Source organism: Sinocyclocheilus grahami, unplaced genomic scaffold (genome assembly GCF_001515645.1).
Source record: "Sinocyclocheilus grahami isolate Dianchi unplaced genomic scaffold, SAMN03320097.WGS_v1.1 scaffold586.1, whole genome shotgun sequence".
Taxonomy (NCBI): Eukaryota; Metazoa; Chordata; class Actinopteri; order Cypriniformes; family Cyprinidae; genus Sinocyclocheilus; species Sinocyclocheilus grahami.
Genome location: NW_015505765.1, coordinates 494,254 through 512,621, shown reverse-complemented (window position 1 = coordinate 512,621; position 18,368 = coordinate 494,254). Strand labels below are relative to the sequence as shown.

Sequence of the window (18,368 nt, the reverse complement as noted above, 5' to 3'; positions counted from 1 at the left end):
GTACGGTTTAACATGTAACAGAAATATATTACTCTTGTATTACTTTTGTTCAGTATAATGTACATCTTTAAATATTCAATTTTCTATCAAATTTAAATAAAACAATTAAATTATACAAATAAATATTACAACAAAAATACAATTATTAGCCTATTAAAAAATGTTTTAAAGGAATATTCACACAATTTTTCTTCCATGTGTTAATTTCAACAGTAAACCTAAGTTTGTTTGCCAAAAAATAAAAGGGTTTAAACTGAAATAAATGTTTTTGTAATTACACAGAGAGTAAAGTAACGGAGAAAGGTACCGTTGGGTACCGGCACCGAAATTCAGGTATCGATACCGGTACCGTACCGGTTAAAATGTGAACGGTACCCAACCCTAGTAACTATTAGTGATACCGACTGTAACGTCACAGTCAGTGTTATGTTCTGATTCACCTATTTTTCAGTTGTCTTTTGAATGCACAAGATTTACATAAGAAGGAGGAAACAATGGTGTTTGAGGCTCACGGTATGTCATTTCCATGTACATAACTGTTATTATTAAACTATGCCAAGGTACATACAGTTTTCCATTCTATGGCACCTTTAAAAAAAACTTACCAACCCCAAACTTTTGAACAATAGTGTATCATATATAAAAATTTGCATAATTAATTAGCATATAATGCAGTTTCATTATGAATTAAATCAAATCATCACTCTTAGTTACAAATGACCTAGTTGTCACCAATGTATGGCAAATGTACGTATGGTTAAGATCCTCTTTGGGAACATCATAATTTAAATATGCAACAAAATTCAATAAAACATTCTGGCAAGAAACTTGACTGCAGATGCTCCCAAAATGCCAACACTCAAATATCAATTGCCACCATAAAAAGCTATGTCCCAAAGCTTGCAAATAAATTATATCTGCTTTCCCAGAGAAGACACGATCTTTGTCGCTGTCTTGACTCCTGTGGGTTTCTAAAAGGGCACATCTTTGATAACACTCAGCAAATCGGCCCTGGGGTTCTTCATTTGATAATTATCAGGTAATGTCATTGATGTAATTGGCACTCATTAGAGTACAGTAACTCTTTAACTCTCAGCCCTTCTGAACTTTCATTTTAATAACACACACACACACACACACACACACACACACACACACACACATATTCATACATTTGTGGCTGCGAGGACTGGGACCTCTGCGGTGAGGGGGGTTATCATAATTACCACTGTAATCAGTTTCTCCTCCACCATGTTATCGTCTCAGTAATTATTCGGGTGCTAATCGGAATTTATAGTAATTAATCATATATCAACATGCGTCTCTCCATCAATTAATGTAAATAAGCAGCCGTGTGATGAGAGCCCAGTTTCATCTGGTGCTTTCTAATCTTTTTTTCTTGTGGTGTTAGGGGTTAGTGAGGAGGCCTAAGGGTATGTAACCCTATAGACATAGTAAAAGACTGGATTATTCTATGAGTTCTCAAAGGCTAATAATTGGTTAGCCAAACCCATACTCATGAAGTACATTTAATTTCAGTTTAGACTAAAAATGGGTGTAGTACTGTATTAAATGTAATTTACGGATTTATTCAGTTTGTGTGTTGATATTAAAAGATTAGTCCAGCATACAGCTTCAGAAGTCTTGGAATACAGCACAAGAGACGTTTAGACCACTTTTACAATACTTCTATTTTTCTTCATTTTAGAGCTTGGCATCACAAATCTTATTTTAAATCCATTATACTGAAAGTGTGCCCAGAATGTTCAAATATTAAACTTTTGTATCTTATGGAAGAAAGAAAATGCAGAGTTTTGGAATGATTTGAGGGTGATATTTTGAATGACCATTTTCATTTACATGTGAACTAATGTATACCTTTAATGTGGATGATTTAAAAAGATGGAGATGGAAACAAGTACGAAGATTAATAAAAAAAAGAAAAGAAAAGGAAATTGAGGGAGAGAAAAAGAGAGTCTGCTGTGTGATATCTTATCTGAGTTCTCCCTGCGTGACACTCACATGATCTCTGTGTATACTTCAGATAATTTTGCACAACAGCACTAGTTATAAAAGTCCAAGCTCATAAATTTCACCAGCGGAAAATATTGACAATTTTTTTTATTGATGTTTGATCACCAGGTGGCTTACATTAGCCTTGATAGCAACAGGAGTCAGATTGTGTTTAACTCTTTATCCATTACTTTTATAGGTTTTTGGGTGGGACACCCAAAATCAGCGTAATAAAATGTTAACAAAACTGCAATCACCCGAGCAAAGCAGCTCCAAATATTCCTTTACTGCATTCTTTTATTTGTGTTTGGTGTTGAAATGTGAAACGAGCTTATAAAATCTTATTTTCCAAAATGTAGAAAAGAAACGGACACTAAAAAGATTCTCATTATTTACTGTCAGATTTTAGAAGCCAGCAACAGTGCAAATGTGACACAAGGTCACCTTTAATCTTTTAAGTATCTGTAGTCAACTAAATGCAACTGGTACCTTTTGCAGCAACAAAGTCCTTTGCTCACATAAATGCCTTCAATCAAAATGATTATGTATCATCTTCCATGGATCTCGGGACATTCAAGGTTGTCCTGCCATCTCAGCATGACATCTGCTCTTGGTCTGTCAGCTTTGGATCAGAGGCTAAAGACAGGGGCATCTTTAATTGTACTGAGAAACTGTCTTCAGCCAGCAGGGCTCTGAAGCAAAACAGTTTATGCTATTATGTCAAGTTATGCCAGAGTCAATCAATGACTTAAGCAGCTGATTTCTGACATACTGAGCAATGCATACAAATATTTTGGCCTAAATTTAAGATTTATGTATTTGCATATGAAATTTCCATCCATTTGGATTACACAGGTATAACAAAGTAATATAATACGCATACATAATGAAGCAGGTAAGAAACAGGTACAGTAAGATTTCTGTAGAACTAATGAACTGAATCTGTTTTAAATACAAAATTACCAGGTGCATATATTTATCATCAATACATTTGTTTTCAAATCATACACATTAACTAAGTGAATATTATTTGTTTCTTAGCTAGTCATATTTTAACTAAGTTCATACTTTTGAAGTAAATCACATTCTAAGCAGTTTTAATAAATGCATTTTGATATAGATATACAGTAAATGAAATATGATTTATTGTGAAATATTTGAAATATGATTATATAAATAAAATCAAGTTGATGCAAATGGTTAGTAATCTACGCCACAATTTTTGCAGTAATCTAATAATTTATGTATGACTGACAAATATGCAACATTTATGTTAAACCTGTATAATCCAAATGGATGGAAGTTTTATATGCAATTCAATGCATAAATCTTAATTTTAGGCTTAAATATTTTTGAGTGCTAAGAACAATATTTTTTTATGATTTAAAGGGATTGACACCTAGACCTCCATGAATTATGATCCAAGCTATTCTGTGTAAAATCTGTTCTAATGCAATTTTATAGAAATCAGTGCTTTATTGTAAAATGTGCTTTTATATGGTACAAAACATGTTACATTATTGGTAATTTTCACATACAGTATTTGTGCAGTACAACACTAATATCACTATTATTATTGGTTTCTATCCTAATTTGTCATTTTAAAAGCACCCACCACACATACTGTATATTCCAACCGGTACTAATGTACCAATCAGGTGCTGTTGCCACCATCTGTACAACTTGGTGGCAACAGTACAGCCACATATCTCATATGTTAGTCTGGACTCCTGCCTAAAGACATAATAATCATTAGACTATGTCCCGACATTCTAATTATGAACCCATAATTCATCATGACATGAGTTCCTGGAGCCTCTTCTATTCACTTTTATCATCAATCGACATGTCTTCAACTCATGAAATTTACAAAAAAAATCTGCTGACTGGCCTACAAGACCAAAACTGCCATTCAAAGAAGTAAACACTATTTCAACACGTCACTCACCTTCACAAACCTGATTCAACCCCATGCCCAGAACAAACCAACTGCTTTGAAAGCCAGACGGCAGCCCTGATTGGATTCAGAGGGAGCCTCTTTCAATTTCTAAGTAATGAAATCCAAACTCATTAGCACAGGGAGAATCCCTTTAGCCAACCATGCAGAATGCCCCTATAACAGCCAGTCAGATTAAGACCCTAGAGCAGGCCTAAAACCATGCACCATGGAGCTCCAGTGCTGCCTAGCTAATTCAATAAGAGAGTCTTGAGCTCCTGGCTCTGTAGCAGGGTTGGCCTTTTCCAACACTAACTGCATTTGGATTTGCATTACAATGTTGCAACCAAAGAACTACCCATTTCATGCAACCTCCAAATCCAAATGGCATATTGCTGTGGAAATATTCATGAGCATTTTGATATGGTGCAGCAGTACATGTGGGGACTGTGCATCATAGTGGATGTTGAGATACTGCTGATGATAGATGCAAGTTGCTTTTAACTGTTAGAATAAGTTCTATGTCATAAAAAAATTCATATATATGTATATACAGTACACAGCCTCTTCAGGCTGCAAGCCTGAAAAATCAAATGCACTTCTTGGTCAAAATGCTTTAATGTAAACACAAGCTGTTTGCCTTTAAAAAAAAAGCCAGATGTGCCAAAATATTGGATCTGTGCATTGAGCCTTGTAGTGTAAATTCAGCCCAATAGACTTGCCCCTGTCTATTATGTTGTTAATATGAATTAAACACAAATATTGACCAGAAACAGAGAAACTATTAATTATTTGTTCTTTGTTACAGTTTATTTGAGGAATTATTTTGATTTTTAAATATGTATTTAAAGAATATATTCCATTGTTTAAATATAATTTATTTAAATGTGAATTTGATTTATATTAAGATTTAACTTTATATTACTTTGTTTACTTTTAAATAGAGAAGTGTATTCAGTGGCACATTAGTTATTGCTGTTGTAAATAAACTGGTGCTGAAACGTGTGAATTTTCACTCCTAATGAAAGTTTAATATTGTGATACCTCAAGAATGAGAATTAAAAAAGGTCCTGCTGGTGCCTGTCCATATAATGGCAGTGAAAACACACCAGTATAACCCCTTTTTTTTTTTTTTTTTTAAAGTTGTGATAAGACCACGTATCACAGAGTGGTCCAATGCGACATGTGTTGTATATTCCAAGTTGTCTGGGGGTAACCAGCTTTTTATATGACATGTAGCCTACATAAGTATATGCAAATGAACAATGTGTACTTTTTCGCTGTTACGTACACCAAGATCTACTTGTTTATTTGTCTGGAAAAATAACTTTAGACAGCTCCAGGCTTTTGTGAAAACTTCAAATCATACTTAGGCATTTTTGTGTTCCCGCTCAGATGAATCGAGCCCAGTGCATTATGGTCGTTGAAGTTTTCCTATTATTATTATTATTATTATTTGCAAAAGGGAACACTACAGCCTTTCTTCTGTTTTCTCTAGTCATTTAGTAAATAAATAAATAAATAATAATCTTTAACAAATTTCACAAAGGCTGTTAATTGATGGACTGGAGTTATGTGGATTGCTTGTGGATTATTGTGATATTTTTATCAGCTGTTTGGACTCTCATTCTGATGGCACCCATTCACTGCAGAGGATCCACTGGCAAGCAAGTGATGTAATGCTACATTTCTCTAAATATGTTCTCTAAATTCATCTACATCTTGGATGGCCTGAGGATGAGTTACAGCAAATTGTAATTTTTGGGTGAACTATTCCTGTAAGTACAAAATAAATGATATACAAAATACATAAGGCATAGGCATTCAGTGTCTAGCACACATTACACACTTTACCCTAGTGCATGCAGTCAGTTACTAGGTTCAGAGGTCAATGTAGTGGCATGTTTGAGTAAGAAGAAAACTTATGTACTGGCCTAAATCCACTCTGTCCTCAACAGGCTTACACAATTAACAGAAAAGGACATTCTGAACTCCAGGAATAATTGATACATGGCAGGGTGTGCTACGTACTGTACAACAGAATAATGGACAGGATATTCTTCTAGGCTCCTCATGAAGTGAAGCTCGCTGGGGATAAAGTGACTCTGTTCCATCAGCAATAAGCCATTCAATAAAGAGTATCATGTTGCACATTCATGGCAGGAGCTGTTGGAGATGTCAGACCCCACAGGGAGAGGTTTTTATTGTGAGCTCAAGCGCTTCTGTGATGCTAAATCAGCATGCTGCCTCCCAGGCCATTGTGCTTTGCCCACATCAGATGAGAAGAGGCTCTGTCAAGAGTTATCTTACAGTACTTACATAATCACATCACAGAACGGATGTCTTACTTTCAATACTTTCACAGGTGAGGCAGCTGGGAAGCACAGCTACTGTGTGAAATATGTTTGGATATAAAAACTCTGCTTTGATGAACATTAAGTGCAAATAATGCATGTCTTTGCATTATTCAAAAAAAAAAAAAAGGTATTGTTATATTAAAGAAATACAGCTCAAACTCTTTTAGCAAAGCGTTTCATAAAAAAGTTGGTTAGGTTTAAAATGATAAAACAGACATACTGCTCATATTGAAAACAAAATTAGCATCTAAACCAATGATATTCAGGAATTTTAAGTGTGATTTCAACCCAGCATAGTTGTCATCGTTAGTAGGAGAAAAAAGAGTGGGTAAGCACTAGAAAGAAAGAGAGAGAGACAAAACCCTGGAGGAAGAAAATATAGGGGGATCAGAAATATATACTGAGTGGTTGTGCTTTAAACTCACGGGTCAAATCTGCTTGACCTTTGACACTGAGGGGAAAACCGTTCAGAAGAGCCATGGTCATATGGTCATAGCCATGTTATGGTGTGTGTGTGTGTGTGTGAGGACAGCAGGGATGATCGAGACAGCTGGTCTAAGCTAAAGGCTATGTGCCAGGCTGCCAGATATGACCTAATGGCTTTGCTCAGTACCTAGGATGAGATATGCATTACAAATTTCCATGAACATATACTAGACTAGTTTTACTACTTACCAGGTTTGATTTATCTTTTTCTTTTCTTTTTTCAACTTCTTATCTTACCATACTTGGTACATACATGTAGACCATAGACCAAAATAAATAAATAAATAAATATAAAACAAAGATTTATCTCAAGTAACATAGTAATTTTAAACATTTGGACATATAAAAATAAATATAATATGTTATATAAAATTTTTTTTTAAAAAACTGAAAGATTTAAATGGTATAAAAAAAGAAAAGAAAGGTCAAACAAAATAGTTGTTTTTAACATTTGGGCATATGAAGTACTTTGATCTGTGACCTGCCAATATACTTTGTTAAAAAAGAAGTTGTTAAAGTGGTCCAATTACACTTGTTCACTTTTTCAACTTTAGTTAGTCTGTAATGTTGCTGTTTGAGCATAAAAAAGATCTGCAAAGTTACAAAGCTCAAAGTCCACTTCAAAAGGAGATATTTTATTCAACTGAAATCACTTTTCAAAAACTACAACGAACGACTCGTTTGGACTACAACGCATATTTTCCGGGATTTGTGATATCACAAATATCGACGAATGGGACGAGACCTGGTTGAGCTGCACTAGAAAAGGCAACGATTGTTATTATCACTATGTTGGAGACACGCTAGCTTTCCAAAGGCAGACGAACTTAGAGTGATTACAATCATCCGGGTTTAAATCTAGCTCAAATTGATTTGATTTTGATGCATTATTTACACTGAAGCTCGCAGGTGGTTATGGTAAGGGGCATGACATTTCCCGACCAGGTGCCAAATGCTGCCAATCACAACACACACTGGCCCAGCTAACCAATCACAGCACAATTCATATTTCAGAAGGCGGGCCTTCATTTGATACAGGAACTATTCGAGCCGTTCATGCCAGACTGGAGAGAGAGGTGTAGTAATAATGTAAAATATGTGAAAAATAATGTGTTTTTCAAACAACCTAGTATGAGCCTGTTCTAGTGCACCCCCAGAACAAAATCAAGACTTTGTAAAAGAGCATAATAGTACCCCTTTAAGGCAGGCAATGATCTGACTAATTCTTCCTCAGAAGTGTTTTCTGTAGCAGCAGTTATTGGCAGCTTTTGAGGATTTTGTCTGTGAACTCATCTTTGGATCTTCCACAACTTTGACTGCTGTAAAGTTCCCTCACAATCTCAATAATTTATTTGCAAGTAACAAGGCCAGACTCCTGAAGCCTATTTTTCCCACTTGGCTTTCATTTTTTTCTGACGTCCCATTGATATTGAATCCCAGCCGTTTTCTTTTGATCTTACCTCAAGTCATGACCGCAACTCTGTGAACTTTGGCTACACTGCCTACTAGACAGGATAAAGACGCTCAGCTCAGGAAGGCTGGAATTTGGCTACATTTTCAATTTCAGCTCTTGGCAAACCCACAAGCCTGTGAGGAGAAGAGGAACCCTGCTAGGCAAGGCCAGTTTCCATTTAGATTGGGTTTTTCTGTTGCTAACAGAAAGCAAGAGTTCAAACCCTATTTGACAGGAGATGGGGAGCGGGCAGGGCTGAAAGACAGGGGCATGCTGGGAGCACAATTCATATTTCAGAAGGCGGGCCTTCATTTGATACAGGAACTATTCGAGCCGTTCATGCCAGACTGGAGAGAGAGGTGTAGTAATAATGTAAAATATGTGAAAAATAATGTGTTTTTCAAACAACCTAGTATGAGCCTGTTCTAGTGCACCCCCAGAACAAAATCAAGACTTTGTAAAAGAGCATAATAGTACCCCTTTAAGGTACTAAGGTACTACTACTGCTTCTTAAGGTACTACATTTGTATATAACATGGTCAAAAATAAAAAAATTAAATAAAATTACATAAAATTAAATTAAATTAAATAATTAACATTTGGGCATATAAAGAGTTACATAAAATCATTTACATGGTATCAGAAAAAAAAGTAATTTTTTATACACAGTGTACCATGACAACAATGATACGTGGACTGAATACTCTTCACATTGTACATATCCACAAAATATTTTTTAAATCAAGGTTCCCATGGCATTATGCCCAAAAACCTACAGCAGTACAAATGGTTCTTTCTGGTGGTTGTTTGCACCAAAAAACAGAATGGTCAACATGTAATATTCCAGGTTTACAACTTATTGCCCTGAGGTAAAACTAAAATATGATATCAACAATTTAAAAAAGAAAAAAGTCATCAATATCAAATACACAAAAAGCATATAACCAGTATTACTACTCCTTTGAGAGCAAATTTCATTATCCATGCTTCTTCACTTGGGTACAGGGCAATATATACAGACCACACTTGTGGGTGTGTGACTGTGCATGTGTGTCTATGTGTGTGTATGAGTGTTTATGAGGCACAAATGCATGTTGACAGGGGCAAACAGTGTGAATGTGTGTGAGGGCAGGGCTGTATTAAAGCTGTGTGTGTGAGGTCTCAGGGGCTCTGTTTGTGAATGTGTGTGTGAGGCCGAGATGTCATTGTGTGCCTGCTTCCATCTTGCCACCCTGACCATTACGATCCCCCGGCTGCCTATAAACCTTTCCACCCATAAGAGGAAAGGTGAGGCAGCCGTTTTATTGAAATGTGAACAGAAATTAGAGCTGTTTCTACACATCTCAGCTCAGGACAATGTCAAGGCCCATTTCACAACTTCATACAGGCTAACCTTGACCCCCTGCTCTAAGGGCTTGCTAAAGGCCCATAATGTCACACCATTATTCTCTGCGGGCTAGAATGAGATGGTATCGGCGACAGTGCAGATGACCTGATAAACTGCACTCCACACAATGCTTGGCCACATAAAAGCTGTAAAACCCCAGCCCGGGGCTGAGCCTCGTAAATCACACCGCATTAGGGACTCAGTCGCAGCGGACAAAGCCTTTGCTGCTCATTTATGCAACATTCAGCTGAAGTTCTCAGTGTTACTGCTAGTCTGACTTTCATCCCTTCACTCTATTGCCTCTCAGGTAACACACGAATGTCACAGCAAACATCTTTTGACAGCTTGTCCCTGTCTCACCCTTCATCTCTTCACATGCCAGTTACTGAAACGCTAACATGATGATGTCAAACCTAAGGCTCATGGGTCTAAAGGCAACTTCCTGTTATTAATATTTCAGGCTTTAGTGCTATACTACGTACTATAGGCCAGGGTTATTTTCATAAACAAACTAAAAGCATAATAATAATAAAAACAAATAAAATAAAATATAAAAAATTCAACATATCTTATTTCATCTAGCTGACAAGGCAGCATTTCTCATTTTTGTCAAGTGACAAAAACATGTAACAAGTGTAACCACAGCCATGTCACCCTGTAGCCCAAAACTGGTTGCCCACTGAAGCTAAGCAGGGTTGAGCCTGGTCAGTACCTAGATGGGAGACCTCCTGGGAAAACCAGGTTGCTGTTGGAAGAGGTGTTAGTGAGGCCAGCAGGGGGGTGCTTATCCTGTGGTCTGTGTGGGTCCTAACACCCCAGTATAGTGATGGGGACACTATACTGTCAAAAAGCACCGTCCTTCGGATGAGATGTTAAACCGAGGTCCTGACTCTCTGTGGTCATTAAAAATCCTATGGCACTTCTCGTAAAGAGTAGGGGTGTAACCCTGGCCAAATTGCCGCCACTGGCCCTTGTCTATCATGGCATCCTAATAATCCCCATCCACTTGATTGGCTCTATGACTCTCTCTCCTCTCCACCTGTAGCTGGTGTGTGGTGAGCGCACTGGCGCTGTTGTACTGTGGCTGCCGTCGCATCATCCAGGTGGATGCTGCACACTGGTGGTGGTTGAGGAGAGACCCCCCCCCACATGATTGTAAAGCGCTTTGGGTGTACAGCAATACGCAATAAAGTGCTATATAAATGCATCATTCATTCATTCATTCATTCAAGTAACAAAACTGAAAATATAAACAAAAACTATAATAGTATATCAATGACACTAAAAATAACAGTGCCTAACAGTGCCTAAATAACCTGTTGATTATTTGAACCGCTTCTGAATATTTTGAATAAACTTTATTAATAATGGTAAATTCTAAATTATTTGTTTTTAAAGCAATGCCAAGTTTTCCCCAGAGTTATTAAAACATAATGTAATATGAAGTTAACCTGATGAAATATATATATATACAAAAGTTTTTACGTTCTTCTCCAGTGAGTACTCAAGCAGTACTTAAATTGAGTTTGACACCCTTGTACTTGCTTTAGTCTCTCTCTATCCCTCCCTCTCTCTTTCTCCTATTTGCTCGATCATCCACACGTTCCCAGTGGAAAAGAGTTATACAAGGCCTTGCACTTCAAAAGGCAGTGCTAAAACTGGAAGCGAGGCAAAACAAACAAATGCAACAAATATATGCATTAGAGTTGACACATGCTGATGAAACTGACTGGAAACACTTTCAAAGCCGCAGATGGTTTGGAGCACATGCCCTCATTTATGACTGACCACATTTTTTATTTTTTTAAATAAATCTAATAAGCACATGCGTAGACACACTTACAATAAAGTAATCATGGTATTACATTGTATTCTGTACATCTATATAAAGGCACCTTTATATATTGTATATTATATGTTACAGTATATATTACTTTCTTTTTTATTTCAGAAAAGAAAATTGCCTATAATATCTGGAAATAATACATATTTAATTGAATTATACAGAAAACTCCAAGAAAGGTGTAATAATGGAAAATTATGGAATATAATGGCAAAACATTACTGATTGGTTAATAATTATCAACCCATTCTTACTGATGCCACCAGGACCTTTCGACAAACCCTCATGTATTTTAGCCAGTTATATAAATTTACTGAGCTCACAAGTTAAAAAAGTTACCAAAGTAATTTCACAACAAAATGTCACAGAAAATTAAGTGTTTATGTTTTTAAGGCATGAGAATATATGTAAATTATAAAAGACTTTATGATATAGCATTATCAGATATAGTGACTCGCTCAGATATTGGCATGTGTGCATAAAAAAATATCTATAAAATCAGAAATCTCAACATAAAAGACATCAGATTGAGGACAGCAATCGTTTAGTCCTTTGCATTCCAAGATCACATTCATTGATAATCTGTTCTTTCTTGGCACATTACTATAAAAAATGTCCTCAGCCACTAGGATTTCTCTTAGCCAAGTTGGAACCTGGCTGTTCCTTTTTTTCTTTTATTTTCAGCCAATTTCCTTTGTTGGCAAAGTGCCAGTGTATCTGCATATGACATTTCTGCATGCGTGCGAGTAATTTGTTATATTAATTGGTCCGGATTGTCTCTCCAACTCTGCCCCTGAAGAGACAGAGCAAGACACAGAGAAAATAAAACAGAGGAGGGGGAAAGAGAGAGGGAAAGAGTCAAGGTCGAATAGCTGTGTGTTAAGATTTATTTGCTTTTCATGGTGGTATAAATTCTTTTGTGACACACACTTACTCACATTCACAAACACACTCTTACTCTTTTCATGCACTACTGTCCACTGGGCCTTTTCTGAGTCTGTATGCGTGGTTTGTTTGCAATCAGAATGTGAGGAAATCCGTTCTTTTGTCTATATGTAAATCTGACCAAATAAGTCCTCATGCCTACAGCATATGATGTCATGGCTGAGCAAACACATAATTGGATGAGAGACAATGAAGTAAGCAGTAAGCTGACAGCAGCAGAATCAATGTAAATTCTTAGTTCATTAAGTGCGTACACATAATTTCTGTGTAAACATACACAAATAAAGTACGTACATGCGTACTAGTCTCCATGATAATGAGCTTTGCATATCTAAAAAGCACAGACCCTAAGCTTTCCCAACTCATAAATTGACCTGGGGTCAGCCACCATGTACACAATCAGACTAAAGCTTTTAGAAACAGACAAATCTTAGCTAAGCCTGAGACAGAAGCTTTGCTGGTCTTATCCATCCCTAACAATGTATATACCTGACACACTTAATGGATTGGTGCTTTTTAGGTCACTTTTTAATTAAAATCTCTTACATATCATATGTGAGCAGCTAAGCTAGCAGCGAAAAGTTCATGTGTGTGTATGCCAGATAGATTTAAAGTAGAATTACTGCCTCAGCACAACAGAAGGACTGTCAGGCCAAGTTATTGGTATTGAAATCATCTGCTCATTTTGAAAAAAAAAACACTAGTGGTTGAGAAACATACATTAAACAGACCTTGAGGGAAACCTAAAGACCACTAATGCACAGCTACTGATAACAAGACAAACATAAACAGTAACGTAGCTGCGCCCATGGCAGTGCTGCCTATCAGGAAGCATGTTAAGGGTACTCATAAAATGATGGCAAATAACTGCAGACAGGGTATCATAGTGCCAAAAGCATTCTTATTGAATTAATTATTGTGAAATGAAAATTTTGGCTATTTTGAACTTGCATTATTATGCCATCGTAAAGGAAGCATTGAATGCTCAGTACAAATAACAGCTCATCACTCTATAGTCAACATGCAGACATACTAGATACTATTTCCTCTTTTTTATAGTATATAACATAAAAGATCCACAAATTAGAGTCTTTCTTGTCAGTGCTGGATAGTTAGCTAGTACACGTGTAGTGGTTGCTCTATAATTTTTAATGTGTGTAAAAATACTGGTCATACAGTAATGAGTGTCTTGGCTTCATGCCTGTACTTTCCACACTGGCCATTTCATATCAAATATTTGAGTAAGATTAGGTGGCAAACTGCCAGAGGAAATCATTCACAATGTGTGTGTGTCTGTGGGGGTTTATTTTGATAAACTTTAAAGACCAATTTGTCCCAAGACATTAGCTAAATCTGACACAACCTCCCTATGGGCACATTCGGGGACATGCTCTTTTGGAAAAACAATTAATAAAGCAAGTTTTTATTTTTAATGCTAAGTTTATTTTGGGTTTATATGTAGGTTAGTTTATAGCAGTTAGGATTAGCTATATAAAAACAACTGTGTGCAGTAATACATAGCTAACAAATGGTTGTTTTTACATTAAAAAGGCCAATAAGAAATATCTGACCATGACATTTTTATCCAGTTCAAGTTCAGAGAGACCCTTGATACGAAAAGAATGATTAAAAGGCGCATATGGTCCATGTTCATAATTTATATTAACCTCCCTGTTTTACAATGCAAACGTGCATGCAATCTAGAACAACATCAACTGTGGCTAATTCTACTCCGGATCACCTTATCAACAACGGTAAAACTAGCTAAACAGCTTAACATCGTCCACGTCATATTAATCAGAGCTTGATTAGCCCTGTGCTAAGAGAAGGCAGGGGATCCTTTAAGGAAGATTAATGTGTTTTAGAGTGCAACTGAGGCAACCTTAATGCGATTGCTATCTCTTTAATGAAGAAATGGTGTAATCAGAGGGAGAAAGCCAGGGAACTAGAGAGAGAAAGGGGGAAAGAGAGAGCATCTGCTCTTCTTAGGCATTAAAGCTCAGATGAATTAGTCCATGGCGCATGAGGACAGCTTGGCGCTAATATCACGTAAAATATACAGTCAAAAAGTAATCCTAAGCATTCTAAGTATAGAATGTGATGAATAGTTCCGCCATTCATTATGCCTGACCTCATCTGCTCTCATGTAAACTGTCCACTCTCAAGACTTCAGCGCTACAGCTACCCATAATGACTAGGCTTGAGGCCTGTATGACCAAGCAAAATGCCAAATTTGAGCTTGTGCTTGCAAATGACCTTAGATGGATGAAGATAGAGGAAGGGAAAAAAAGGGCTGTGGAACAAAGGTCATAGAGTGAGCAGCTCAAAGATTATTACATGGTACATTGAAGCATGTGATTGTGTGCAGCTGAAAGGCTGCAGAAGAAAGCACTGGTCATTTTCACTGGGTCATCTGGGACACCAGGTCAGCCAGTGGGGAATTCCATGAGGCTGCAACATGACCTCAGGAGAGAACGTGTGCATGTGTGCTTGTGTATATATAGAGGTTAAAGTCAGTGCTTGGGGGCATGACTGAGAACCGCTGTGTGTGTCATGGGAAACAAAGGCTAGGAGGGACAGAAATATACAGAGAGAGAGAGAAAGAAAGAGTGACAGATATAGAGCTGACTTTTCAACACAACAAAAATAAGTACTCCTTCAGCCAAAGCAAAGAAATTTAAAATTATTATTATTATTTTTTTAAAATATGACAGCTCAGCACACTGCTAAAAGAGAAAGAGAGAAAGAAGAACTGGAATGAGAATAGTTGAGTAAAAACAAAAGAGAAAAACAGCATGCCGTGGCCTTGAGATTATCTAGAGTTTGGACAGCTTGGTCACTCTGTTTCCAAAACCTAGTAAGCTGCCTCACTCCCAGCTGCCAACACAGGCATCTGTTTTTTAAAGCAACTTAACAACATACTAATGCTAAACACTTTTAAAATTATTACACTTTAATTTTAAAGGGACAGTTCACCCAAAAATGAAAATTCTGTCATTAATAACTCACCCTCATGTCGTTCCAAACCTGTAAGACCTTCGTTCATCTTTGGAACACAAATTAAGATATTTTTGATTAAATCCGAGCGCTTTCTGACCCTCCATAGACGGCAACAGAACTACCACGGTCAAGGCCCAGAAAGGTAGTAAGGATATGGGTAAAATAGTCTATGTGACATCAGTTGTTCAACCTTAATTTTATGAAGCTATGAGAAAACTGTTTGTGTGCAAAGAAAACAAAAATATCAACTTTACTCAACAATTTATTCTTTTCCGTGTCAGAATTTGACGCACGTTCATGAAGTCCCTGACAGTGACAGAAATACCATAAGAGTGGCTGTGACCTTTCCTAAACTGTATTCGTCATACCCTTCTCCTTGCTTACTTGTATTTGCCCACTTTCCTTTTTGTTTCCTCTCTCTCTTTCTCTTTAGAGCCCATGCTAACAGCCACAGTGAATCCATCAGCATTTGACAAGTGCAGTCATCCAAGAGAGAGTGAGCCTGATGTGGCCCCCAAAAGATTGCTCTTTAAATGCAATGTTTTGCCAACAAACTTTACCAAGCTGGAACATATTAGGGCCAAACTAGAGAGCTGGAGGCACAGGAGGGGTCAGTTGTTTGCTAAAGCACTCTAGGTACATTACTGGCTGCCTCCAAAAAGGAAGTCATACATAAGCTGATGGGTTATCGTGCGAATGGATGCATTCTAACCTATTTTTTGCTCTAGTTGTTCTTTTGTGTTTTGTATGAATCACATTTTTGGCTGTGAAGAGGTTCACTCTGCTCGTAGGCCACCCATCCAGGCTCCTTTGCCCTCTGACCCCAGTTAATGTAGCCTTTAGTGAAAGAGATGATGAAACCATTAGAAAAGAGAGCCTGTGCTCACAGTCTCTGCAGATTCTGAGTTAATTTATCCACACAAATTCACGAGGATGCTCGAGGGCTAGTAGTACTATGCATGTAAAATATGCAAGTGGAATAATTTTTTTTTTCTATTGTTCAAAATTATTATATTTTAAACTGAAAGTTAATACGCTACCATTCAAAAGGTGTCAATAAAATTTTGTTTTGAAAGAAATTCATAATTTTATTTATCAAGAAAACATTAAATTGATCATAAGTGACAGTAAAGAGATTTTTAAGGTTACAAAAGTTTTCAATAAAAGAAAATGCTTTTCTTTAGAACTTTCTATTCACCAGAGAACCCTGAAAAAATATATCACTGTTTCCAGAAAATACTAAGCAGCAAATGTGTTATCAACAATGATAAATAATATAGAAAGTTTTTAGGCACCAAATTAGCATATCAGAATGGAGTAAAGGCTGCTCAAAATTCAGATTTGCCATCAAATGAATGAATTACATTTGAAAATATAATAAAATCAAATAAACAGTTCATTAAATTGTAATATTTTACAGTATTACTTGTGTTATTTTTATATTTTTAAATAAACAATTATGTTAATAAATACAGCCTTGGTAATCATAAAACATTTCTTTCAAAAACTTTAAAAAATAACAGTAACAGTAGTGTATATGACAGCCAATCGAATTAAATCACTGAATATAGTTTAGGGGTAAATGTTTCTGACCATGACTGTTAGTTCTAAGTAAGGCTCAAGCTTGCCACTGGAATCATTGCCCCTAGTCTTGCTTTGGGGCTAAGGTTATGACCCCACAGCAGCAAGAAAAGGTCACACCAGAACCCATAAATCTATGTATGTGTCCATGGGTGGTGCATTTATAAGCTCTAAGTTCTAGTCTGTTACTTCACCCCAAACTGAGCCTCTGTATCAGAGGCTGCATTGCCCAACGTTTTCAGTTACCTTTTAAAATGAATTTTGACCAACTTAAATGCTGAGCTCTGTCTCTGAGAGAGAAAAATTGGGTACAAACAAATTTATGTTACACTGTGACTTAAAGTATTTGTCAGCTTTGTTGTGAACCCATATGTTTATCCATGCTTGCTGATTTACAAACCCAAAAATGCTGTGCTGCAAATTCCGAAATTAATGTACATCATTCATAATTGCTCAAGTTTGCCCAAAGTGAGTTGCTTAAGTGCATCAAAATGGAAACCATAAATCCTCCACTGTATTGTGCTGAACTGATATAATTCACATTTAATGTACTCCTTTATTATAAAAAGCTGAGGCTAATGTTAACCTCCTAGGACTACCTGGGACTCCAGACATCTAATATACCTATATTCATTTATATTATATTGCAGAAGTTCAATGACTGAAACTCAATGTTTGGATTCTAAATAATGAAAGTAGAGAGTGTCGAGCCAGAAGATCCATAACAACCGAGTTTCATCAGGCCTGCATCAATGCAAGTACCTATAGATGCAAGTATTGTGAACTATTACTAATTATTTTAGCCCTCACAAGCTTACCATGAAAATGCATTAAGTCCTCATCAACCAACCACTTTTATCAACCTCTCTTCCTTACACACACACACACACACACACATTTAGGCCTACACCCACAGAAGACACTACTTTAACATCTACTTCCAGAAATGTTCATCCTCAAAGACAAGCATAACTTGTTTGGACAAAATCAGAAATCTATAGATAATTATGATAATTCTTTATAATTAACCACCCTAGCTATCAGTGCCAATAAAGCAAAAATTAATGGAATATAAAAACCCACTGGTTTCTTTAAAAGGAAGCATTGGGTGATGCAGTAAGTTTACAATCATAGTCCCAAAAATGTGTTATTAAAAATACAAAGTACACAAATAAAAAAAATCATCTAAGAAGATAAACCTACAGAAGATTAATAAAATGATGAGAACCTCTGATATCCTACCTGGAGCAGCTTGTATCTCCACTAGGCCTCCAACCATGATAAGTGCCTCAAGAATCTTTACATGATGCTCTGGGTTTACATCCGCACTGGAGCGAGAGAAAGAAATTTTAAGAGTGAGTATATAT

General features: G+C 36.6%; 1 protein-coding gene across 1 annotated transcript in view; it reads right to left on the bottom strand.

Annotated features, from left to right (window-relative positions):
* Window positions 1-18,368, bottom strand: part of LOC107556985 (phosphatidylinositol 3-kinase regulatory subunit gamma-like) — a 176,653-nt gene that overhangs the window by 59,428 nt on the left and 98,857 nt on the right. The window contains exon 6 of the mRNA XM_016240264.1: window positions 18,244-18,329. Coding sequence (XP_016095750.1) covers window positions 18,244-18,329 — 86 coding nt within the window. The remainder of the gene's footprint in view (window positions 1-18,243; window positions 18,330-18,368) is intronic.